This window comes from Carettochelys insculpta, chromosome 26 (assembly GCF_033958435.1).
Source record: "Carettochelys insculpta isolate YL-2023 chromosome 26, ASM3395843v1, whole genome shotgun sequence".
NCBI classification, from domain to species: Eukaryota; Metazoa; Chordata; order Testudines; family Carettochelyidae; genus Carettochelys; species Carettochelys insculpta.
Window position 1 is genome coordinate 17,149,651 of NC_134162.1, and position 25,892 is coordinate 17,175,542.

The 25,892-nt window shown below is 41.5% G+C and overlaps 1 protein-coding gene and 1 long non-coding RNA gene across 3 annotated transcripts in view; one reads left to right on the forward strand and one right to left on the reverse strand.

The window, feature by feature from the left end:
* Nucleotides 1–25,892, forward strand: part of LOC142002036 (uncharacterized) — a 228,587-nt gene that overhangs the window by 76,808 nt on the left and 125,887 nt on the right. The gene's annotated exons all lie outside the window — the stretch shown is intronic.
* NGF (nerve growth factor) lies at nucleotides 20,632–24,608 on the reverse strand. The gene is made up of 2 exons (XM_074977824.1): nucleotides 24,478–24,608; nucleotides 20,632–21,510 (listed from the first exon to the last, which is right to left on the reverse strand). The coding sequence occupies exon 2, from the start codon at nucleotides 21,496–21,498 to the stop codon at nucleotides 20,770–20,772; it is 729 nt and encodes a 242-aa protein (XP_074833925.1). The 5' UTR covers nucleotides 21,499–21,510; nucleotides 24,478–24,608; the 3' UTR covers nucleotides 20,632–20,769.

Below are 25,892 nucleotides of genomic sequence, written 5' to 3' on the forward strand. Positions count from 1 at the left end.
CCTTCCCGGTCTGTGGTGTGCAGGCCCCTGGCGCTGTCTGGCACTGACCAGCCGCCACCCCTGTGCAGCTTGCAGCGCTGTCCACTGAGGGCGGGTGCTGGGCGGTGCTCGTGCGGCACCGCAGGGTGCCGCATCCCATGTGGGGGGTGGCCTGTGTGCGGGTGACTACCTGTTGCATCACCCCTACCCTGTGGAGCAGGTGTGTGCACCTCCCTGTACGTAAGGGAGGGTCCCTTGGCAATGTATGGGGATGCCCGGCTCCCAGTTGCCCAACTGGAGGAGCAGGAGGGGATGACTATGGTAAGGTTCCCCCTCCTCACTCGACCACTCGGTGGTCCCCTTGCCCTCCTGGTCCCCAGTCCAGGCTGCTGCTCCTCCTCCTCCGAATGCAGCTCCTTGCCTGAGGTGTCCAGGAACGCCGGGGGTGGGGAGGTCTCCTGGGGACCCAGGATGCCCCAGAGCTCCCTGTAGAAGGGGCACGTTGCTGGAGCTTCCCCGGAGCATCCGGCCTGGTCCCTGGCCCAGGCATAGGCCTGGTGCAGCTCTTTTACCTTGGAGCATACCTGCTCCGCAGTACACTCCGGGTGGCCCCTGGTGTGGAGGCCCTGCGCCAGGTGGCTGAAGGCAACGGCTTTGCATTGCTTGACCCCCATGTGGTGCAGGACCTCCTCGGCCTTCCACAGGCCGAGGAGGTCCCGCAGCTCCCTCTCCGTCCATGAGGGTGCCCATTTTTTTTCCCCCTGGGAGCCCTGCGGGGGGGCATGGGACTCACGGGGAGGCTGGCTGCTGCCCATGCTGGTGCTGGAGCATGCAGCTGGAGCATGTGCACAGGCTGCTCCTAGCACGCTCTCAGCTTCCTGCCACGGGTTTCCTGCATGGTTGCGGCTTTAAGGCAGCTGAACACAGGGACCATAGAGCCCCGCTGCTGCTGGCTGGAGCGGTCCCACACTCCAGATGACTAGCGCCATGGCAGACTTGTATTTCGGAAGAGTGGACTGCAGAGTGTCTACACATGTACTCTTTCGATTTAGTATTTCGAAAGGGAGTGATCTTCCTGATACAAGAGCGGGGTTCAGATTTTGAAGTCTTTGCCCCATTCTTTCGATTTCCTTTGGAAAGATGGGTTTACACTTGTGGACGCTCCTCCCGCTCTTTCGAAAAAGGGCCACTTATTTTGAATTTTTGTGCACATGTAGACACAGCTGAAGAGGTTAACTACAGCCTGAGTGCTGTACTGGCTCCACGTTATTATACCTTGATACACCTTGCATCTGCTTCAGGATGGAATTAACAGGAAGGATTTCAGAGGAGTTGCAAGAAGTGGCCTGTGGGAAGGGCCAGACAGGAATCAGGTGGAGGAAAAACTAGGGGAATATCTACAAGAGTGGAGTTACCTCTTGTGGTAGATCCTGAAAAAAGGGGCAAGATTCCAGGGAGGCAGACTGGTGGGTTGGCATTCTGCAGAAAAATGGAGAACTGGGGAGACCGGATGAAGCTGAGGACAGGTGCAACTTGGCTTGTAATTTATTCTGGGTTTTGAGTTTTGCTGAAGGACTCCAGGAGGAAGCCCTGTGAGCCATTGTCCTGGAAAATAACTGAGACAGAAGAGGAGCCCAGGGTGGGGAGAAGAATTTGTGTAGGTTGCCATTAGTTATTTGGCACACCAATGCCCTGCAAACAGAGGAACTACAGCGTGACATGGTTGGAGGGCAAAGTCAACTGTAGCAGACTACTAAAGGAGGAGCCTGAGACAAAGTCACTGAAACTCCAGGTCACACCACAAGGTGCTCTATAGCAGTGACTTGACACTGTTTTCCACATCTCCCTCATCTTCTGCTCGCTCACCCTTTGCAGGTTCCTTCAAAGCTATGCATTCCCTCTTCTTGCTTTACATCTTTACTCTTGGCGACCTCATCCACTCTTATGGCTGCTTTGACTCACAAATTTACTCTGCATAACCTCCTCTGCTCTGTCCTGCATGTCTAACAGTCTCTCTGATGCTCATGTTGGATGAGTATCTCTTTACTCATTTAACATAGCTAACTCCTGATTATCTCTCCAAAGCCTTCTCTGCACCTTCTTTTCTTCATTCCAATCTTGGTGTGCCAGCTTCCCACACTGAGATACTAAGATGACGATCATAGTGAACCAATTTAGTTCCTCCAAAAGGTTAATTATTTTCATCCTACCCCCAAACCTAATATATAGTGCTGGTGGTGAGAACATTTTATACAAAGAAATATATAAAGTAACTGCTTCCTCTGGCCTTCTATTCTGTTTCTGCCTCTCCAGGCTGGTACTTTCTTCATATTTGTGTTTTGTAAATAGCTGGTGTCTAACATAATAAAACTGGGTCATTGGCATCCCTGCTTTTGTTTCTGTCCCCCCTCAATGTTTTCTTCTCTCTGAGCATGGTAATGAAGCTGGGTGTTCTCTCTGTAACACGTCATGCTGAGATTTTATTTTCTTTGAACATTTTCCCATAAACTTTCCTTTTATTATATAAATACCACAAGCACATCCCTCAAGGGTGTTGTTCACTACAGTATTTTGCCTAAACATTTTCCCACCGTGATACTGGATCAAATCCAATTTTGCCTCGCCAGTGTCGTGAGAGCATAACAAATCACTGTTGAGATGTCTAATCTGTTAGTGTACGGTCTATGTGTAAAAGGATGAACATTGTGGGATTCCGGAGACAGTACTATTGTGCTCCTTTCAGTAGTATGCTAGATGACAACAGAGCTACCACCATTTTTATATGCAGAATTGCAAAAAACTGCTAGTTGAACAATCCCTGTTTTGAACCTCATTGAATCAAAGCCAGAAAAACAATTCAAGTTAGCTCAAAAATAAACATCCTTGGTTTTTACAGACACTTTATATATATATATATATATATATATATATATATATATATATATATATATCAGTATTTTCCTCAGAAACACAAAGAGTGTAAAATATCTTTTCAACCATTGCTTTACCTCAGCACCTCTTCGAAAGAACACTGTTGTCTTTGGGAAAATCACAGTGTATTCAATAACTTCCATAAGTATACAATTATCTTCTCTTCAGCAATTCTAATTATTGTCTTATATTTCAGTATATCTGTTCAAACTACTGTGTGTGTGGTTACTAACCAGGATGCAAGAAGCTACCTCCTACCTGACACCCAATACAGATATATTTAAAAATGAGTAATTGCACAAGCAGATGTATTTTAGATTTCTCTAGTTGATTTATGCCTCTGGGTACTGCTCTGATTGCCCTTTCGCAAGGAGAATTCTGGCAAGGCAGAACAGCATAGCTCCGTCAAATGACCACAAAGTATTCCATTGCTGCAGTCATCTCTAAGCAAAATTTCTAGTGTCTGTTTTCCTCCTCTGCCTCAATGGGTGCTAGTGATCCTTGCATGGAATCATGATGCTCAGAATTTAATTGACATCACATGAACTCAGAAACACTCCTCACCAAGGAAGGTTCTGTCAGACTATTCCTGGTGCCAGATTTCTACCCCGGAAGCTTCCATTGCCTCTTGGGATATTGCCAGAAAGGATTCTATTACACAAAGAAAGATGTCAGTGTAGAAATGACCACCCCGGAATAACTAATTGATAAGCCCTAAGGAACCAGTCCTCATGCAGTGTTCTACGTACACATGCAATAAATATCACTTATAGAATCTGCTGAGGTTTATACTCAAGGTGGAAGTCTGGGAAGCAAAGAAGCAGCATGATAGAGGAGGAAGATACAGTATTTGGTGTAAAGTAAATCAAGTTAAGTAGATGTAATAATATATGGCCAGAATAAATTGTGAGTTGCAGTTATTAAGAAATGTGCCTTAAGTGAAAGAACCACAAAAGTGCACCGTACACGAGAGTAAACTGCAGCTTTAGGGGAGTGGGAAAAATCTAAAAAAATGCACAAATAAACATCCAAACTATACAAATTTCAGAAGAATATTGTTCAACTCAAATTCCTTCAGGAATCAGATACACAGGATGGAAAGTCATTCTCTCACAGGGAGGTGACAGCCACTTAAATGTTGACCATTAATTGGATATTAAGTAGTTATGGATCCACATATCCGGAGGGAGTACATGAATGGGATTAGGAAACTGGCAGCAGTTAGCTTGTTTCTGTGAGCGAGCAGAGAACGGCACTACAGAACTGGCAACACCAACTGTCTGTCAAATCACATATACACACTACTTTTGAACCTTGTAGAACTGTTTCATAGAAAACTTGAGACTAGTGCTTGCTAGTGCCTCCTGCTTTGTAAGAATGAACAGACAGTATGCTGTCCATTTACATTTTCTTGTTCAGTGTCTAATTGGTTTTCACGAATGTGAAGAATAAACAATCCCTTACCCATGGAGATGGACAGTTTTCCAGATATTAAGGAAAGGTAATTAAGGGAAATGCTGGGCTCCAGAATCTCACTTCTTTCATTTGATTTCCTCTATTTGCCCTCAGGCACTTTGACCTTTCCGAAGTCTTTTGCTAGTTTGTTTGTTTTAATCTTTGTTGCAGATTGCAGTTGTAGGGAAAGAACTGAATCATATCCGAAGAGCGTTAGTTGTGACTCGTCCTACATAATATTTGAGCTGAAGTATGGGGTGATGAAGGTGACATGTCTGCATGAAAGAATGGCTAATTAAGTAACAGACATGTTATAATGGATTCCAAAACCACTGTAGGATAATTATTTGTGTAAGATTTATACAGACAAGTAACTGCATATTCCCTTAAGAACAAACAAGTAAACTGGGGTCTTTATTGTCTAAAGTGGGTGCAGAAAAGAGAGCAGGTAATTGTTTTACACTGGAATCTTTGTGGAAAAAAATCCAGAGTCTGTTTCTAACTTCCCTTCAATCTACAGGGATCCCAAGCCCTTCTAATTCCAAAAAGTAGAATAGAAGCAAAATTCTGTAGACAGTTGGGTAGAAGTTATCCAGCATGGAAAAGGAAACAGCAGAAATGTAAAGGAGTTATCAAAGTCCCCAAGAGATTCATTCAACCTTCTGGCTACATCTACACTAGCCAAAAACTTCGAAATGGCCATGCAAATGGCCATTTCAAAGTTTACTAATAAAGCTCTGAAATACATATTCAGCTCCTCATTAGCATGCGGGCAGCCGCGGCACTTCAAAATTGATGCAGCTCACTGCCGCATGGCACATCCAGACAGGGCTTCTTTTCTAAAGGACCCCGGCTACTTCGAAGTCCCCTTATTCCTATGAGCAGATAGGAATAAGGGGACTTTGAAGTAGCCGGGGTCCTTTCGAAAAGGAGCCCCATCTGGACGAGCCGCACAGCGGCGAGCCACGTCCATTTCGAAGTGCCACGGCCTCCCGCATGCTAATGAGGCGCTGAATATGTATTTCAGCGCTCTATTAGTAAACTTCGAAATGGCCATTTGCATGGCCATTTCGAAGTTTTTGGCTAGTGTAGACACGGCCTCTGAGTCTCACTTGCTCCCATCAAGGAAAACGTAACTAAAATTTACTTGTGGTTAAAATGCCGGTTATTTGAGAGTTCTGGACAATAGAATGCTGGATATGAAGGAGTTTACTGCATATGGAATTATATAAATGCTACATTTGTGCACAGAACTTATAAGCAAGGATTGAAGCACACCAGAAAACAATTTGTAGTTTAGTTTCTGCAATTTTCGTGGAGAAACAATATATCAAAAAGACTATTTCATTTTCATTAAAGAACATTAAATTATTTGCTGAATAGTCTAACACGTTGCCTAGTTTTCAGTGATTGCAGTGTGACATGTCTCTACTATAAGGGCTCAGACCATTTTCTTTCCTTCCCTCTTCAAAATCCCCTCCCCCCCAAATACTAACTGAGAAAATGTAAGATAAAATGAATTATTTAGAAATAAAAATGTGCTGTTTTTTGCCATTTACTCATCCTCAGTTTTCAGGGGATCTCTGTCCTTCCTTACATTATCTCTGGTACCATGCTAATGAACTCCTTACATTACTTCATATTAGAATAGTTACTTTCATTACAATACTTGGCATTTCCTAAAATAATACCGAAGAGGTGGTGGATCATGAGATGTTATTTCTCAAGTACAGGGTACGAGAATAATACCGCTATATGCTGAATGTATCAAAAATGTTGTTATTACAGATTATTAAAACAAACAAAAAGGAGAACATTACATACATGAAAACAGCAGTTTATCATCTATGGTACCATTAAGGTGTATGAATAACTATGGTCTTGTCTCAGACACATCAAGAGTGAACTGTTCAGAACAAAATATATTCCATGTGTCTGGCCCTGCACATGTGTTTCTTGTCAGCCAAACTGTTCTTGGGGTTTGAAGAGTTTCTGTTTGAATTTTCAGAGTTAGGTATGGAAAGACTGTTTAACTCAATGTGTAGAAATGAAGCTTATCTGCGGTTCTGGTGAGTCCTAAAAGTCATTCCAAACTGCTTGGCATGATTTGTATAATTAATTTGGTTTGAATAATCCACATTCACATTACACATTGTTTAGAGAAGGCCTCTCAGGGCAGCCCTGGTAACATTCACGGGCATCCCTCACAGCAGAAGATGTTTCTATGAAAAAATAAAAAGTATGTTAGTAAGGTGCCAAGGTCTGTGAAGATCACTACTGCTCTCTGCTTCTTGATGGATCCTGTGTATTCAGGGCCTTAGGCTGGTGGGCAGCAGAGAAAGAAAACCAAAAGAGAATGAACTTGTTAGTAATATTTTTGTTTCATATATAGCCCCACACAAACAGTGGAGAAACTAACGAAAAGGAGAAAACAGTGAACATTACTGTAAGCAAAATGCTGTCAAATGCAGAAAGAAAACAAACCAAAATGAGATTTTTTTTCTCTAATTTATCACTTCTAGGCCATGTCTACACGTGCCCCAAACTTCGAAATGGCCACACAAATGGCCATTTCGAAGTTTACTAATGAAGCGCTGAAATGCACATTCAGCGCTTCATTGGCACGCGGGCGGCCGCAGCACTTCGAAATTGACGCACCTCGCCGCCGCGCGTCTCATCCAGACGGGGCTCCTTTTCGAAAGGAGAATTCCCATCACGGGAATAAGGGGACTTCGAGGTTTGGGGCACGTGTAGATGTAGCCCTAGTCATTTTAGCCACTACTTGTATGGTGAGAGTGACGCAATGTTTACATTAGTTGTGTGATTTTAAGATAGCAATGCTACCAATAAAGTCAAATGTCAGTACTTACTGCTGGTGGGTTTCCTGCTCCAAGAGCAAGTTGCTGACACTCTCCAAGTATAACAAGTAGCTGAATTTTTGAGCTGATCTGTGTCCAGTTTTTACTGATATAAAAGACTGTTTGAGGTAATTGGAGTTGGTGAGTTTCTCGTAATAAGAAAGACTATGTGCAAAACTGGAAGGGCTGTTGTCTGAAATTTCTGGACTTTTATTTAATGTTAATTGATTCAACTGTACATCAAAGTAAAGTTATTTGTTTTGCCACAATTCTCAAAGAAGTAAAATAACCATTGTTAGGTTTGTTGTGTTTGGCTCTAGTGCTTTGCTTTGAAAGTGAAGTGGAGTGAACGCCTGTGTCCCCTAGCTAAAAGGATTGAACTTTCATTGCCACAAAGTCAATAAACATCCCTATTCAGAATAACATTTTCCCAGCAGACTCTGCCTTCCCCACACTGCTGATCACTTTAAAACCTGAGTCAACAATATTATTTTAAAAGACTACCATTTCTCTTTCTTTTTTCTCCTTTTCTTTTCTTTCCTTGTTATAAAAATAAAAGAAAATGATGGAGGACAAAGGACGTGTAGTTATGCTCAAACCATTTTCTTCCTTCTGTTTTAATTCCTCCTCATAGCTAGTTCCCTAAAGTAGTGATTCTTGGAAAACATCTTCATTCTAAGTTCTTCTTTTTCATAGTTTATAACTGTCTCTCAAATTACATTTTGGGCTAATATTTCTCATGTTCAATTGTTGCTGCAAAGGCAAGGCATCTTAAAAAGTTTGTATAAGATCTGTCTGGCTAATTTTTATTTATCCTAACTGGAAAGGGCAGTTTTTCACACTTTAAAAAAGTGTTTAGAGACCACTTTTTTCATGGATAATTCAGAAACAAGTTAGATTTTAAAATGGGAGGGTTGGCTTGGACAGTGCATTGTGAGGAGTATGGCTTTGCTTGAAAAAAAATTGGTTATGAAACTAAATTGTGAATGAGTGAGAATAGTATATTGTAGACGTGCAGTCTGCTCTTTTCTTAACACAGCAAGTAACAGCCTGCCAAACTCAGCACATTACTTCCGATTAGCTCCCTTAAAACTGTCATCCAAAGGGGTCCAGTTCAAATGTTACATGTTCTAAAGGCTGGCCTCTTAAGCGCACTGGCCTACCTAGCATGCTAGACTCTGTTGTGTATGCAGTGGGAAAAAAAACAGCAATCATGTAGCACTTGATAGACTAACAAAATAATTTATTAGGTGATGAGCTTTCATGGGACAGACTCACTTCTTCAGATCAATAGCATTTCCAGTACAGACTGAGAGTTATGTAGCATAGATGTCAAAAAAAGAAAGAAAAAAAAAACCCTGACAAATCACATACATGGAACTGAAGTGGGGGGTGAGGAGCGGAAATACTAATAGTTTTGCCTGAGATCATGACGAATACCAAAGAAAGGGAAACAGTCCTTCTAAGTGAGTCTGTGCTCACGAAAGCTCATGCTCAAAACTTTTCTGTTAGTCTGTAAGGTACCACGGGACCCTTCGTTGCTGTTACAGATCCAGACTAACACAGCTACCCCTCCGATACTTGAGTCCTTCTTATGCGTGAGATAATTGCTATCTCTCCTGAGATCAAGTGTCAATGTATTGATTTTGAGCATGAACTCCAGTTCACACATCTCCCTTTATAATATGCTGTTAAAGTCTCTTTGTTGTAGAATTCCCATTGTCAGGTCTTTAACAGAATGGCCCACTCCATTGAAATGCTCACTGACAGGTTTATCAAAACAAAAAAGCAGTAAAGTAGCACTTTAAAGACTAACAAAATAATTTATTAGGTGAAGTTTCATGAGACAGACCCACTTCTTCACACCATAGCCATAAGAAGTGGGTCTGTCCCATGAAAGCTCAGCTGATAAATTATTTTGTTAGTCTTTAAAGTGCTACTTTACTGCTTTTTTGTTTTGATAGTATATAGACTAGCACAGCTTTCTCTCTGTTACTAATCAACATGACAGGTTTATGTGTACTAAGATTCCTAATGTCTGCTCTGTGCCCATTCATTCTTTGGAGAATCGTTTGCCCAGTTTGTCCAATATACATGGTGGGGGGGGCATTGTTGGCACATGATGGCATATACAACATTGGTTGAGGTACAGGAGAATGAGCCCCTGATCTTGTAATTAACATGGTCAGGTCCAATGATGGTATCTCCAGAATAAATATGTGGACAAAGTTGGCAACAGGTTTTGTTGCAAAGAAAAGTTCTAGGATTAGTATTACTGTGATATGGCCTGTGGTTGCTAGTGAGAATTTTCATTCAGTTAGGAGGTTCTAGGAGAGAACAGGCCTCTCCCCTAGGGCCTTCTGGAGTGTAGCAGCATTATGTTTGGTGTAGATTGTAGGTTGTTGATGATGTGCTGCAGGGGTTTGAGATGGGGCCTATAGGTAATGATGAAAGTTCATCACCTAATAAATTATTTTGTTAGTCTTTAAAGTGCTACATGACTGCTGTTTGTTTTGTTAGACTACCAACTAACATAGCTACCTCTCCTTGTATGCCTTGTAATCATCACAGTCAGGTGATTTACTGACATATACATCTTTTTCTTTCTTTCCTTAGTCTCTTTTATTAAGCATTTCCCTCCTGAAGAAATGTAAATTTAAATTAATGGAGTATTAATGGTGATTTAATCTAAATGGATGGTTCCAATGGCAGCCCAGTTCAGCTAGATTAGTGTCTTTTAAATATATGCACAAAGTTAAAGGTGCCCATATTCAAAAAGAATGTTGCATATGTACAAGAAAAGGGGATGGGGAGCTATAGTTGCTGTGGGGACCATAAGTGGAAATTGCTTGCTTTTGAACACCATTAGCAAGTAATCCATTGGTGTAGTTTTTGTGTTTATATTCCTTCAGTGTATGAGTCAGAACATAGCTAAAGGCCTGAATCATGCAGCTCCAGTGACACAGACAATAAGGAAGGTTTTAATATTTATTGATGAATGTATCTTCCCTCACAAGGAATTTGGGATGGTATACATTCCTTCCTTTCCTCAGCTGCTTAAGTCATCCCCAGAGTGTGAAACATTCCAGCTGCACAAAATCCAACTAAATTAAAAAAATGGTTCAATGAGAAAAAAAAACAGATGCATGTGATCAGAAGCATGTGACATACACAGGCCATCTATGAAGAATCTCAGAGAGTCTGTGGTAAATTCATCGCCAACAAAGGCTATTACACTTTTATTGTTCTCACTTTCCAACTCCTCTTAGCCCACAATTGTGAATAATTTGCCAAGTTGTGTCCCAGTTTAGACTGCAAGCTTTTGGACAGAAACTGTATTGTTGCCTGAAAAAGCCTACCACCATTACTATGTCAAAGCAATAACAGATAAGTGATCCCATGCAGATGATGTAATGCAGGCTGCATACTTGGATTTTCTAGGCAGCACTGAACATAATTCAACAAGTGGTTAAAAAGTATTATACAGTGAAACAGAAGTTTCCACAGTTATTTGGTTATTGGTCAAAGTGAACTGCAGTGTTCACACTCGAGTGCTGGCAGCAGAAAGGCTTTTGGAACAAGGCATCCCATTCCCTGGGTTTTGCTGGCTATGCACTTAAAAGGGTGACTTGGAACATAAGGCATAACTAAGAAGGGTTCTGACCCCCGTGTAACTGGGTATGAATATAAGGAGCTAAGTGACTGTGTGAGTAAGATTCCTAGCCAAGAACAAGAAATGGCTGTTTGTATAAGGTAAGAGGATGCCCAATATGTATAATCCCCTAGAGCTGCCCTAGTGGTCATATAATAGGATACATGACCAGTCTAAAAAGGCAGACAGGTGTGTGGGATGGAGAGGCATTTGAATGAAGTATCCAATTCTAGCTTTCCACAGTGGATCCCATCTCTGTTCCACTTCTTGGACAAGTTTCATGTAATTAAGTTGGCAGGTATCCAACATATTCCACAAGGGAGAAGCCAAATGTAAAGTGAACTAAGCCCACAAAGCTCCACATTCTTTCTCTCAGGGCACAGGACCAGGCTCTGTACAGTAACACAGGGTGATGGTCAGCAATTCACATTAGCAGGCAAGAAGCTGACAAATATAAATACAAATATTTTAAAAGCTGAGAAATGTCAACTATTAAAAGAACAAAAAAATAAATGAGACAAGTCAGTGAAATGAACAGGTCGGTAGAACAAATGTTTGTGCTGAGTTAAGTAGCAGGTTAAGTGCCGACAGCAAGCTCAGTGCTGTGCAAGGTGAGTAAGAGGGGAAGGCATCATGAATCATAAGGGGGGAAAATAAAGGATTTTATTCATTCTTACAAATGTAGCTGTGCTTGTGTGGGATTCACCCCGAGGAAAAGCAAACAGCAGTATTGGAGAGAGTCCATTGAAAAGAGTAATTCTTGGCTCCTGCTGGGATTCCAACGAAGCCTTCTTGGAGGCAGTGTTATGTTTCCTGGATGCCCAGTCCCTAGCCCATCCCAGCTACACTGGCCAATTCCATCCACTGGCAGAACGGGGACTGCAGCCCTGTTACTCTGCTCAAGGTGACCTTTATTTCAGCAGGGTGCTCCCTCAGTTCTGCCTGTGGAAGTGATTCATGTTGCCTTCTGGTCTCTGCCTTTCTCACAGAAATATTTTTGATGGGTAAATTTCCATTTCCAAAATCAGTTTATGGCTGGTAAAAGGTGTAACATCAGCAGCCCTAGAAACTGAAGTCATCTGTGTATCATCAAAATACATACAGCTTCCCTCTCACACTGCCCCTACCAGTAGCCTACAGCCATGATCCCTTATGACATTAAAAAAAACCAATTATCACAGAATAACAAACTGCTGAGTATATTTAATCCTAAAAATTACAGCCCCAGTTATAGGCTTTGCTTCTGTTGTTGGAAGTTTTAGACAGAGCCTGAGGTGGATGGGCTCTTGAGGGAGGGTTTCCCAAGAACAACAAGAAGGCTTGTGGCACCTTACAGACTAACATATTTTGGAGCATAAGCTTTCATGGGCAAAGAGCGGGTCTTTGCCCACGAAAGCTTATGCTCCAAAATATCTGTTAGTCTATAAGGTGCCGCAAGACTTCTTGTTCTTCTCGAAGCTACAGACTAACACGGCTACCTCTCTGATACTTGTTTCCCAAGAAGTACAGGCGCAGATGTTTTGGAAATTTAAACAGGCTGTCAAAACTAATATTTTAAAAGGAAAAAGCTGTGTAGACATGTCTGCACTGGACATTTTTAAGAGGAGGTTAGATAAGCTCCTGTTGGGGATGGTCTTGATGGTGTCTGGTCCTGCCATGAGTGCAGGGGACTAGATTTGATTACCTATCGAGCTCCCCTCCAGTTCTAGTATTCTATGATTTGTGCTGCAACAGCAGGATGCTCTGGACAATCTCTGAATCAAAATGAAAATCTTTCTTCTGATGAAGTCCTGATTTTCATAAGGAGAAATCTTTGTGTGGACTCGGATTACAATCATTACTGCATAAACCACTTGGGCATTTCATACTTTCTCTATTGGTTTACTAGCCAGGCAACCATTGCGAAAAACAGACTTCTGAGTTATTTCATTAACTCTTCCTGGCTGATATTTGTTGTTATTAACTGAAAATTATTCACATCTTTGTGTGATGACACCTACCTGTGCAAATATAATCTGCAGTCGCTCTTATTTTCCTTTTTTTTTAAAAAAAAATTCTGCTGGTACCCAAAAGAACTTGTGATGTCACGGTTGGAGACATAAAATGTGAACAGAGATGTCAATACACTAGGAACCACACTGCCTGGATGTAGATGCAAAATACCAGATGGAGAATGAGACTCGCTTTTTGAAAGTTACAGGATCACAGCACAAAACCATAGAACATTCAACCACTTCTGAACATATAAATATGCATATCAAAAACCCGGATACTTTTCTTTTCCTCTTTGACCAAGTGAAATTCACTAAGGCATCCAGACGTCCATCCTGTGGAATAGACACTCTATAGTATATATGCCAATCTCTAGGAAAATCATTTGAAAAGATCCAGAAAGTGGTGTAAACAGATAAGGTTTGCCCTTTTCCTTGTAGCAAGCTATTACTGGCATTACCCCGTTAGACTTACAAGAAGTTGGCAGAAAAATCTGACTTCGTATGTCCTCAATTGACATTCACTTAGGAGGTTTCTATCGTCCTAGTGTTTTTATTTTATTCCCCAAGTCTACATCTACACTTGCATTAAAGAGGAATGGAAATGAGGGAAATATGAAAATCAGTGCCTTGTTTGCATTTTCAATCTTGCACTCCATTTTCATAATCTCTTTTCAGAAGAGATTCTTTCTAAAGAAAAAAGAAGTGTAGAGGGGGCTTTTTCTAAAATAACCCCCATTTTCAAAAGGACCCTTCTCCCTATTTTATTTTTTTTTCGGGAAGACATGTTCTTTCGAAGATGGGGTTTGTTTTCAAGAGAACCCCGTCTACACTGCTTTTTTTTCTTTCTAAAGAATCTCTTCCAAGAAGACATTATGCAAGTGAGGTGCAAGATATGTAAACCAATCCCTCATTTGCATGAGCATCCACATTCTTCCAGTGATGGAGCTCTCACATTTATTCCACTGCTTAACCGCCCTGACAGTTAGGAAGTTTTTGCTTCTTGTCATATTCTCAGAGGTTAAGGAGAATAATTTTTCTTCCTCTTAATACATAGTACATTCAGTTAGCTTCCCAACACTTAAATACAAATACAGCGTATACTGACACTATCCACATGCTATTCATTGATGTGCTGTGTTAACTACTCCTAACATACATGGATTGGCTAACCAGGGATACTGACCTTTGTACACCAGGTCACACTGAGGATAGGACGTCAAATTCAATCTCATTCAGCATCCTCGTTACACCACCCATGTTGCAATGCAGACGACAAATGGTGCAAAGGCCAGAGAGCAGCCAGATACTCTACTGTACACAGCTCCGAGGAATCAGATTCCTAACCAGGTGGTCTGATGCAAAATACCACCACTAACGCAGGACCTCTAATCCTTTCCATTCCTGTGCAGATTTTTCCATCCATGTGCAGAATAAATTTTTATCTGCACCAAGGCATGGGTGAATGTGCACCACCAGTAGAATCAAAATTGTAGCTATGGACACATGGCTAATCAGATGGTTGGCATTTGAATCTCTCATGAGTGGCTGCACAGGCACTCAGTTTACAGGGAACACTGCTCATGATTAGCATTCTCAATATGGATCTGTAGCCATTATGCCTCAGACTCACCTGTCGCCTGTTTTCTCTAACTTGTGGCCACTAGGTGTTAGCCCTCATTTACAGCTGGTTGGGGCACTGGCTCCCCTGACCCATAAGACCCTATGTCAATGGGTTCTGTTACAAAATTAAGAACTTAGGTACAGAAAGAGAACCCCAGGCTCACTCCTTATCTCACTAGAAAATGTCAAGTGCCAAGGTCAATATTGTTATTAGATCCCAAGCACTGAACTGAGAGTGAGGAGAGGAGACTAAATAATTGTCAGTTGGCTTATATTTACAAAAGTTTCTTTTCCTCTGCCAGATCAGAGTGCTAGTTTGAAAGTAGTGGGTACAGTTCCCTTTACGTAATAACATGAGCAATACTGGAGGAAGATTACATCAGTCACTGAAGAAATTCTGGACTTAGGCCTGTCATCAAAATCCATTAATTGTTTATGGGCCCAAGGCCCACCAGGATGTGTCAAACTCCACATAATATTCTGCGGTTTGCATTTGGATCTCTAATATGGATAACACATGAGAGAAAACACTCATAACAAGGCAATTGTCACTTGAGTGCACATCTACAGCTGTTGAGGCCTGTAGATTATTCTAGCGAAAGTTTGCATTATAATAAATTGACTTTTTTTTCCAGGTATGCTACACTTGTTATACACCCTGCCTCTGGTCAGACTAAAACAAGTTCAAAGATTATTCAGATTTGAACATTTGGCCCTTTTAAAGCCTTTCCAGTCATGGGTGTTCAGGTCAGAACACACTGTCATAGAGTAACTGCACAGTGCAAGCCAAACTTCAGAAAGCTGAACTGCTAATCTGCCCCTCTCCTATGGTCTTATTTCCAATGCAGACAGAAACACAGTTCTTGCTATGGCCTGCCATTATCCTCTGGTTATTTTTCAGTTTTCCACTGCTCCTCACGTCACCCATGAGTGGCAGGTCAGCATGGATGTTACAGGTGAGCCCTGAGCATACAGGTATGCAAACTGAATGAGGTAAGCTTCTGTCTTCAGTGTCAAGCAGTTCCTCTGTTTATCTGTGAAAGGCAAGGTTTCAGACGAGCATTTCAGTTGAATGTTTCTTCCAGCTGGTCAGTTTTTATGTTGGATTTTACTTACGTAATTAATAAGAGAAACTCCTAGAAAACTGTAATTTGAGGAAAGTTGTCATCGAGTCCTTAGTGACTTCCCAATCAAGTCTGCAAACCCTCAGGCACTCAACTGGCTGAAAACCATCTGAAAGCACTGGAAACAGGAGATCATGGAAATGATTTTGCCAGCTAACTAAAGAACAACTAGGACTGTTTTTATTTTTAACCACATGCTTTAAATGACAGTGTAAACACATTGCCTTATGAAAAGTAGCATAAATGTCATGAATACTGCATCAGGGAACTTCACAAATCGAGTTTCAGTAATGGCAGAAGTGTCTATGCACTCTTGCATCTAACTGCCTCAAGCTAAAAGCAGAAATGCCGGGTTAGATTACAATATTTTTGTTGCCAAGTCAACTCATCTTATTTCAAACTTTTCCTTTATTTACATTGTTAAAAATTACAGATATGCATTGTTAATATATTTTCATTTCCATAGATACTCTTAGTCTGCCATTTCCCCTGGGCAGTAAGTATCACCCAACCAAAGACCGGTTTCTCTGTTAGGCATCACACTGGAGAGTGTATCCTGAGAAAAGGGGAAGGGCCATGAGAAAAGGGATGTGTACACCCTTAGTGGTTCTGTGTGTCACAGGCTGGTTTATGTACTATCACTACTAAGTATGAAGTTCTAAAGATCGTGGTTAGCTACAGTGTTAGGATCTAGGTGCATAAATTCCCTCAGGGAATTTTCTGCTAATAAGGCCAAAACAACAACAGGTAGCACAGTTCCCTGGCCATGTTGCTGTGGCAAAGAATGAAGCAATTTTCTAATCTCAGTAGTGGGAGCACCGACAATCAATCTGTGAGGCAAGTGACTGCGTGTAATAAATGAGTACACTCACAAAACAGGCAAAACCACATGGAATAGCTGCACATTTTAATAGTGGAAATTTTAATCAAAGTCAAGATTTATAATAATGATTTATGGTTATTTTATCAGCAGCTGTAGGCCTCTCGAGACTGATCTTGTCCTTGGCAACAATTAGGTTTAAGGAGTAACTGAAAGAACTGCAAGTGGGCTGGATGTGAACTAGATGCCAGCTCCTCAGATTCCTGCTGCAATCAGAAAAAAGGCCATGTCAGAGTTCCACAGCTCTTTGAGGAGACTCCAGTCTCTCACGTTTCAGATTATCAGCTACCATCTTGAGAATGTTTGAGCAGCAGTTTTGTGACATCAGTGATAAAATAATGGCAGAGTCTCAATAAACCATGAAAAGCCAAGCCAGCCCAAGACTTTATTTTTTACTAACTGCATTGCTCCCAGGTAAGGCAGAATATCAGGCTAGAACACAACATTAGAACAATACTTTTTTTGCCTCAGTCTTCATAGACAAGGACAGCTCCCACACTACGGTGCTAGACAATACAATATGGGAAGGTGGAGGCCAGCCCTCAGTGGGGAAGGAACGAGTTAAGAGCTACTTAGAAAACTAGATGTACACAAATCCATGGGTCTGGATTTAATACACCCAAGGGTACTGAGGGAATTGGCAGACATCATTGCCAAGCCTTTGGCCATTATCTTTGAAGATTGTTAGAGATCGGGAGAGATTCCAGATGATTACAAAAAGGCAAATATAGTGCCCATCTTTAAAAAAGGAAAGAAGGACAATCCAGGCAACTTTAGACCAGTCAGCCTTACCTCAGTACCTGGGAAAATAATGGAAGAGATCCTCAAAGAATCCATTTTGCAGCACTTGGAGGAGGAGAAAGGGATCAAAAGTAGTCAACATGGATTCACCAAGGACAAATCCTGCCTGACCAATCCGATTAGCTTCTATGATGAGGCAACAGGCTCTGTGGACATGGGGAAGTCAGTGGATGTGATATACCTTGACTTCAGCAAAGCTTTTGACATAGTTTTCCACAACATTCTTGCCCATAAGATAAGGAAGTATGGATTGGATAAAAGGACTATAAGATGGATAGAAAGCTGGGTTGACAGTTGTGCCTAACAGATACTGGTCAATGGCTCAATATCTGGATGGCAGTTAGTTTCAAGTGGAGTGCCCCAAGGCTCGGTTCTGGGGCTGGTGTTGTTCAACATCTTTATTAATGACCTGGATGAGGGACCGGAGTGCACCCTCAACAAGCTTGCGGAGGACACCAAGTTAGGAGGAGAGGTAGGTATATTGGAGGGTAGAAAGAGGATCTAGAGTGACCTGGATAAATCGGAAGATTGGGCCAAAAGAAATCTGATGTGGTTCACCAAGGAGAAGTGTAGAGTCCTGCACTTGGGACAGAAGAATCCCAAGCATTGTTATAGGCTGGGGACCGACTGGCTGAGCAACACTGCAGCAGAAAGGGAGCTAGGGATTATAGTGGATGAAAGGCTGGATATGGGTAAACAGTGTGCACTTGTAGCCAAGAAGGCCAATGGCATATTGGGGTGCATTAGGAGGAGCATTTCCAGCAGATCCAGAGAAATTGTTGTTCCCTCTCTTCGGCACTGGTAAGGCCACGTCTGGAGTACTGAGTCCAGTTTTGGGCCCCCCAGTATAGAAAGGATATGGATGCGCTGGAGCAGGTTCAGTGGAGGGGTGGAGCACAATGAGCTATGAGGAGAGGCTGAGGGATTTGAGCTTATTTAGTTTGCAGAAGAGAAGACTGAGGAGTGATTTAAAGCAACCTTCAACTTACTGAAGGGGTGCTCTAAAGAGGATGGAGAGAAACTGTTCTCAGTGGTAACAGACAGCAAAACAAGGAGTAATGGTCTGAAGGTGCATCAGGAGAGGAGCAGGTTGGATATTAGGAAAAACTACTTTACCTGGAGGGTGGTGAAGCACTGGAATGTGTTGCCTAGAGAGGTGGTGAAATTTCCATCTCTAGAGGTTTTTAAGTCCCAGCTCAACATAGTCATGGCTGGGATGACTTAGTTGGGGTTGATCCTGCTGGAGGGAGAGGGCTGGACTCAATGACCTCTTGAGGTCCTTTCCAGCTCTGTGAGTCTATGATTCTAACATGTAACATCATTCATTGCTCTGAGGCCCCTCTACGTTACAGGACACAACCAAAAAGCATATGCAGGATTTAGCTTTGACTCTGGATATTTCTTTGCTTCAGCGGATCTGCATGGGGCATCTCATTCCATTACTCTACAACTGATCTGCAGAAGTTGTTAAAAGCATAGGGAGCTGTATTATTATGCATTACACGAGGAATATACAGAGAGGTATCCATGTTAGTCTGTACTCCAACAAAACAAAACAGCAGAAATGTAGCACATTAAACACTAACAAAATTATTTGTTCGGTGATGTGCTTTCATGGGACAGATCAACTGTCTGTGGTCACAGTGTGGTCCCACAAAAGCTCATCACCAAATAAATCATTTTGTTAGTCTTTAAAGTGCTACATTCCTACCAGGAATATACATTCATCTCTCCCATAAACAAGAATTAATGATTTTGAAGGTTTTGAATGGGTCAGAGTTTGAACCATATGAATCTGCCCCGCCCCCCAGCCTTCCACATAGCAGCTATAAATACAAACTGTGCATCTGCCTTGCTCTTGAGAGGGCAAATGTTATTCTGGTGCCTCTGTTCTACACTATGACCAGCCACAGGGTCTGGTGAGCAACATGTGGCTGTTCTTCTCAAGCCTGAACACGCTCCTGCTTGAGCCCAGTGTTGGCTCACACTGATAGGGCAGGATAGTTGACCCATGCCTCCAGTGGGCTGCTAGAACTGGGGGCACATGCCTCCTGATGCCAGCCAGCCCAACCTGCATTATTTTAATAGACAGAATATTTTGTCTAGTTTAAGTCATTTCCTGGGTAGTGAAAAGGCAATGAGATGGGATGGGTTTGGGGCTGGTCTCAGACAAAGTTTGACCTTCCATGCAAAGACCAATATCTCTGTAGGTGAAGAAAGGTTAAAAGAGGAGTTAAATGTGAATATTATTTTATTTCTAGGGTATCAAAAGCTGCTGTCCATCTTTGCTGTTGGTATAGGCCAGGTAAAGATGATGGAGATATTTTAGAGAATATAACAGTATCTGGGAGAAGAAGGAGGTGAAAGTTGGGAGACAGGCTTATCCTCTGAGGTTTGGAGACATCAAAGTACAAGGCCTAGGGATACTTGTTTTGAAACAGTTTATTGGAGGGATAGCAGCTGCCTTTCCAAAGGAAACAATGGGAAGATTTAAAGATTTTGGTCAGTGCGCAATGGCTGGAACACACAATACGGGCCTCAGCCTGGCAGCTACACCAGACCTATAAACCATAGGGCTCTGAAGGGAGTGGGAGCACAGAAACCATAAACAGGAGGGTTGTTTTTGGACCATTTTTACTGAAATGTGGCCAAAAGATCTTTTTCAAGCTTCCTTAAAACAGCTGCTCCCACATTAAGGCACTGTCGCCAAGCTCCAGCTTCAAGTGAATGTCTACAGTTAAGTTATGCAGCCTTGGAAATAGAGATTTCTGATTAAAAACATCATTAGCACCATCACTCTAATACAGCTCATAAATGATACCATTATTGAAATAAAATCTTTATTTTGGTCCAAATCATCACCTTCTTTTCTCCAATATAACTTAAGAGCTGGTTATTCCCATAATTAACTTACTTGGCAATTTTCTGAGATGCACTACTGAGAATTTTACTTTGAAATGCCCAGAGTGGTACAAAAACTACTTTATGTTGCTCCAACATTTCACAGGATCCTGATGACTGACTAGCAGAATTGGGGTAAACCCAACAATATTTCTCTGGGGTTTTTTTTCGTGCTTTCATGAATTGGAAGAGAACATAGCATTTTGGAACAAGGCACAGATTTTCCCATCAAAAGGGCAGGTTTGCCTGTGAAAATTGTCTTTCTGTGGAAAATAAGGGGAAAAAAGATGAAAAGTGCAAAATGTTTCTTTTTCACAGAACTGGTGAAAACAGCATGCTCAATGGCCTAGCTCTGTGGCTGACAAGGCTGATATGAGCATTTCCCCAAAGGATTGTTGTGTCATGAAATTAAGTGCACCACACATAATGAGTTTCCAAAAGAGTTTAATAAATAGCGAGGTTCTTTCTTTACTGTATAAACTATAAATATACCACGCAGTCCTTATAACTTAAAATAATTTACAGGCTGAGGTAGGGGAGATGGGAGTTCGTGGGCATGAGCGTTTGTCCCATTTCAGGGTCTCACTGTTTTCCGGCTGAGCACACACACACAGGCAGTATTAATTCGGATAAATCTCCAGGCTGCTTGGTTGCCTTCCATTGTCAGTGCTTTGACAAAGGTGTGCGTGGTGGTGCAGTAGGAATTCCAGTGCTTAGCATCAATTCCCCGGCACCCACTGGAAACTGGCTTAGGTTCCCTGCATGTGGTTTCAAAAAAGTACTGCTTGAAAACATTGTTGTTAATATTCACCTCTCCCAGCACTGTCACTTCTTTGCCTTTGATGTCAGTAGCTGTGGTTTTGTCCCCAACCCACATGCTAACACTGTCACAAACCGAGAATTCTCCCCGGTGCAGCACAGGGTGAGCAGTCCGCTTGGTTCGAATAGTCCTGTTCAGAGACTCTCCGCTGCCTAGATACTCCATGTCCTGGCCATCCCTTAGCACTGGCGGTGGCTGTGTGCTGAACAGAACCCGAGGGGACTGGAATCGTCTCTTTCTGAAAAGCTTTGGATCCACTGTGATGTTGGCTGCTTGTCCTGTTTCTCTGCTGTCTCCTTTCCCAGCAAGGTGATGCTTGGCTGTGTGTGGAGCTGCCTTTGGAACAGGATTTGCTTTTGTCCAGTGTACACTTGGAATGGTGGGTCCTGCAGGAAACCCCCATGGAGCATTCTCCTCTGACTTTGGTGCTGCCTGTATGCCGAGCAAAAAAGCTATAATCAGAGTGTAGTACAGCATGGACATTACGCTATGCACCTAGAATGAAACAAAAACTGAGGGTTACTACAAGTGACAGGGATGTGAACCAAAAGCACTAAGGCTACATGAGGAATGCCCACTTTGATCTTGATGGATATTTGCTGATTTAAATGCTGCTAATGACAATGCATTTGCTGGATATTTAGTACTGTAATTAAGTTCATAAGGCTCTCATGAGGTATTCATGCGGGTCCCAGATGTTCTTCTGGAAAAGCTCATCCAAATAGCTTTAAAGTGCTTAATGAAGTAGGAATACAAGGAAATAATGGCTGGATTATAATTAATTCCTTTGGTATTTGTTATCAGAACATTATATATGAAGCACTTATTTCGGGTTATTAATGTGGAGACCATAGGATAAGAGGGCATTCTCTGGAATACACATCTCCACTGATATTTTTCTCAAGCTCTTTGATCATAGCTATTGCCTCTCTGGAGTCACTATGGCCACAGCATTGGGACTTATAGGCAGAGAATCACCCTTCTTTATTCAGACAGTCATAAGCAAGGGCAAGTTCCACAGATATCACTCACTGCAGACACAACCTTGTTGTTCTGCAAACTGGAGAATATGTACATTTGGGTGTTGAAAAATATAAAATCCATTTTTTTAAAATTCTCCAAGAGTAACATTATGCCACAAGTCCAGTGAGAGTGAAAACATTAGGCAATCCTAATGTTAGGTAATGATCAGTAGCAGGCATCCTATGAATAAGAGAGGCTTTCAAAACATAGTCTGAAATTGCACTTAAGGGCACACATTGAATTTCCACTGTGAAGCATTACTAAGTAGAGAATGGGTATAAAAAGAACAAAAACTGTCAAGCCAGACTCCTCCCCTTAGTGGCTCATTTTGCCTGACATGTTTCAGCTGGCCCTGGATTTCACTGCATGTCCGGCAGGCACACACACTGACTTGAGAGAAACAGTTTCACAGGGGAAAATTCAAACTCTGCAGTTTAGATCTAATTTCCCATAATGTTTTGATATTTTTTCTGGACATGGGTCACTTATCATTAAAGCTTCCCACTCTCTTTCTTCTCCTCCTTCACTAGCCTACAGTTGGGAGGATTACTAGAGTACGAATTAATGTTTTATGATTTTGCTAAGACCAGGATCCCATGGAGAACTCAACATTCTATGAGAAAACTGCTATCTGAGATAAGAGCTGGATAGAAGTAACCAGCTGTGTTTGTGCAGGGCTGGATGATCTGATGGATTCAAGAAGCGAGCCAAAAACGCTAAATGGAAGGAATTACTGAAGACAGTTATGATGCTAAAGTCCCAGCAATAAGGGGAGATAGAGAGGCCAAAAGCTACTTTAGCAATTCTCAGTACAGTGACCAAACTGGATTAAGTGGGAACTGAATGTTGGAAAGAGAGAGAGAGACAGATTTTGTTGCAACAAAAATCATCACCTTCACCATCCCAAACCTAACCCTTCATTTATACTCAGAGTAGGACCTGAAGCTGCCTTCTTCCCACATTCAATTCCTGCTATGCAGGCATTGTCTGTGTAAGGAAATGGAATTCGGAGGTGGGAGTAGCACTGTAGCCACGTGAGTCTACGAGTAACGTCCAGTTCTCCAACTCAAATTAAAATCAGATGGTTCACAACATCTCAAACAAGTTTTCTTTTTTCAACAGAGATGTTATTGAAAAAGGTCTGCAGAACAAAATCCAGACGGAGATAAAACACCCCCACAGCAGCCTCAACCAAACGTATTTACATATAGACCCTTTGTTTATACTTTCCTTCTATCGGAAAGAAAGCTTAGTGATGCCAATAAAAGGCTGTTTTCTGCTTTTGTGTGATGCAGAGTTCAGTGGTCTAATATGCAGCAGCATATAAAGGCTGATTTATCTTCCTCCCTCAAGCCCTTTTATTACACAGTTACTAGCAAGCTTTAAGCCTACTACCACAAAATTGAAACCATCTCCTCACTTTTTGTTTTGCCCCCTAACTTTACAATTACTCCATAATTCTCTTCACTCTTGCAAACAATTTGGCAGGCAGCATGGTTTGAGGTAGGGGCAACCAGAACAAAGCTGTTTGTGAGTTTTTGGTAGTTATTTTTTAACCTTGAAAAAGCCTTTTTAAAATGGGATCCTTCCAGCTATGTAGGGAAAATGGAAGCTGAAGGATTAAATCAATGCATATCTCAGTCACAGTTAGTTGTATGTGCAAAATAAAGGTAAAGCCCAGGCAGGACTTGAAGTGTGAGGAAAATTAATTTACTATCTTATATGAAAGGCCATTCCACAAAGTCAGTATCTGTTCTTCCATTCATATGCTTAGTACTAGTTTGACTCTTAAGTGCTGCTCTTCGTAAATGTTTAAAGTGCATGCTAAGTGTGTCTGAGCCTCAAAGATACATGAAGTTGCCACTTCAGGCATGCAATTCAGGATGACTTTGTAAATATAGCCTCACAAACCTTTCAGTACTAAAATACTGTAAATACTGGAATGGAGAGTACTGAATAACAGATGTGAGTTCAGAATGTCACACCCTCCATTATAACACAGTAATTAGCAAACATTTTTCACAAATTATGTAAGCAGCTAGAAAGAGGAGGGAAGGCTCAATGAAATTATAAGGCATCTACTAAAAAATATGCAATGATGTGTTTAGTTAACCTGGGAGTTCACTGCTACAGGAAAATCACTTACTAAGAGTCATAACAAATTTGGTGATTACAGAATAAAAATATGAAGTGCAAATAAACAGACAAAAGTAAAAACGATAAGGCCTATTGGTTTTCTGGCTTCAGAGTATCACATGAGAACGGTTTAGGCATCACAAAAATGCTCTTTCCACATTTGGTTGTACAGCTGGCATATTATTATTTTATTTATTCCGTTACCTCTCCTCTGATGTAACTGGTACAAGCAACTGCTGGAGACAGGAGGCTGGTGTAGATAGATTTGGTCCGTTTTGATATAGCAGTTCCTTCTGTGCTTACCTCTGAGTGTACTGACTGGAAAGCTGCTCCCAGGCAAGGTCTTTATTGCCTCCAGACGCTGAGCTGAAATTGAATGCAGCATGCCATCAGGCAGGCCAGTCTGACTGCTCAGTCAAGAGTCTTGATGCAGCCTAGTCTGGGTTCAGCTAGAGGAAAAGAATGATCCATTTCACTAATAATTCAGAAAAATACCCTTTCAAATCATCTTTTCTTGTCATTAGAAGGAGTACAGGGGAAAGGCCTGGCAAGCATTTCAGGGCTCTTAGATTTTTTTTACTAGTTTCATTGGCACAGGAGTGCTCTACAGCACAGCAGTCTCTGACTCTGTGGGCACTGGACTTGAAGAACAGCAAAGCACAAAAGCACATGCTTTACCTTAAGATCACGCTTAACTTTAAGCACATAAATGCACTCATGTCAATGGAAAGTAAATTTTGGCCACTTTAACTTCTGAGGTGGTTTATTGTGCCAACCTCTCTCAGACTGACTATGACCTTTCTCTGTAAGTTCTCCATTTGGTTTCAATCTGAGTAAAGGTGGCAGAATGAGGCCATGTTAGTGTGAGCCCACCTAGTGGGAGGATCATCTGTCTGGCACCAAGGCATTAAAGAAGATTTAGAATTACTGTAATTAAATTATTTTAAACTGAAATTTCATAGGCCAAATTTATTGGGTCAAATTATGCTGTCTGCTGCACCTGCACAACCCTCAATTTTCACTTATGGAAGCTGCACATCAGGAAGTAAGGCAGTGAAATTTGGGCCACAGTGTGGCTCTTAAAAGAATCAAAAGGCAAACTTACTTCTTTTAAGTAATTTAACTGATATTTTCCCAGACTTTTTTAGTATTGGGTCTGCATTAATGAAACGTGATGGCAACTAGCAGAGCATCATGGTCTGTTGGACCCTTTAGATTTGGAATATCAAAGACTTTGGATCATTTTGAATCATGATAAGAACACTGTCCAAATTCATTTCTGTCCGAAGATTATGGTCCACAGTATAGCATTTGTTACAGAGAAAATTTCAAAATAAGGCAAATTACAATTACATAAATTTCTGAAATTACATCAAACTCTAAAAAACAAAATTTTTATTCTGTACAGCTGAGCAAACTATATTTTTGTACGACTGCAGTAGTAAAATAATAACCCTTTCAGTGTAGCCAGTCACTTTAGCAACACTAATGATAGAGTTATAATATACATGCTCCTGCCAAAAATAATCCAACAGTTTTTCCAACTGTTCTGCCACGCTAAGAAAACACTACCTCAATTCCAACTGGCTGGTTATTTAACCACAAAAAAAAAAGAAATTCATCTCATCAGCTTTTTTAGAAGTTCTTTTACTCCATGATTCCCGGATTCACCATTATAGCTGAATCCAGTAAATGATGCAGTGTCATTCAAATGATGC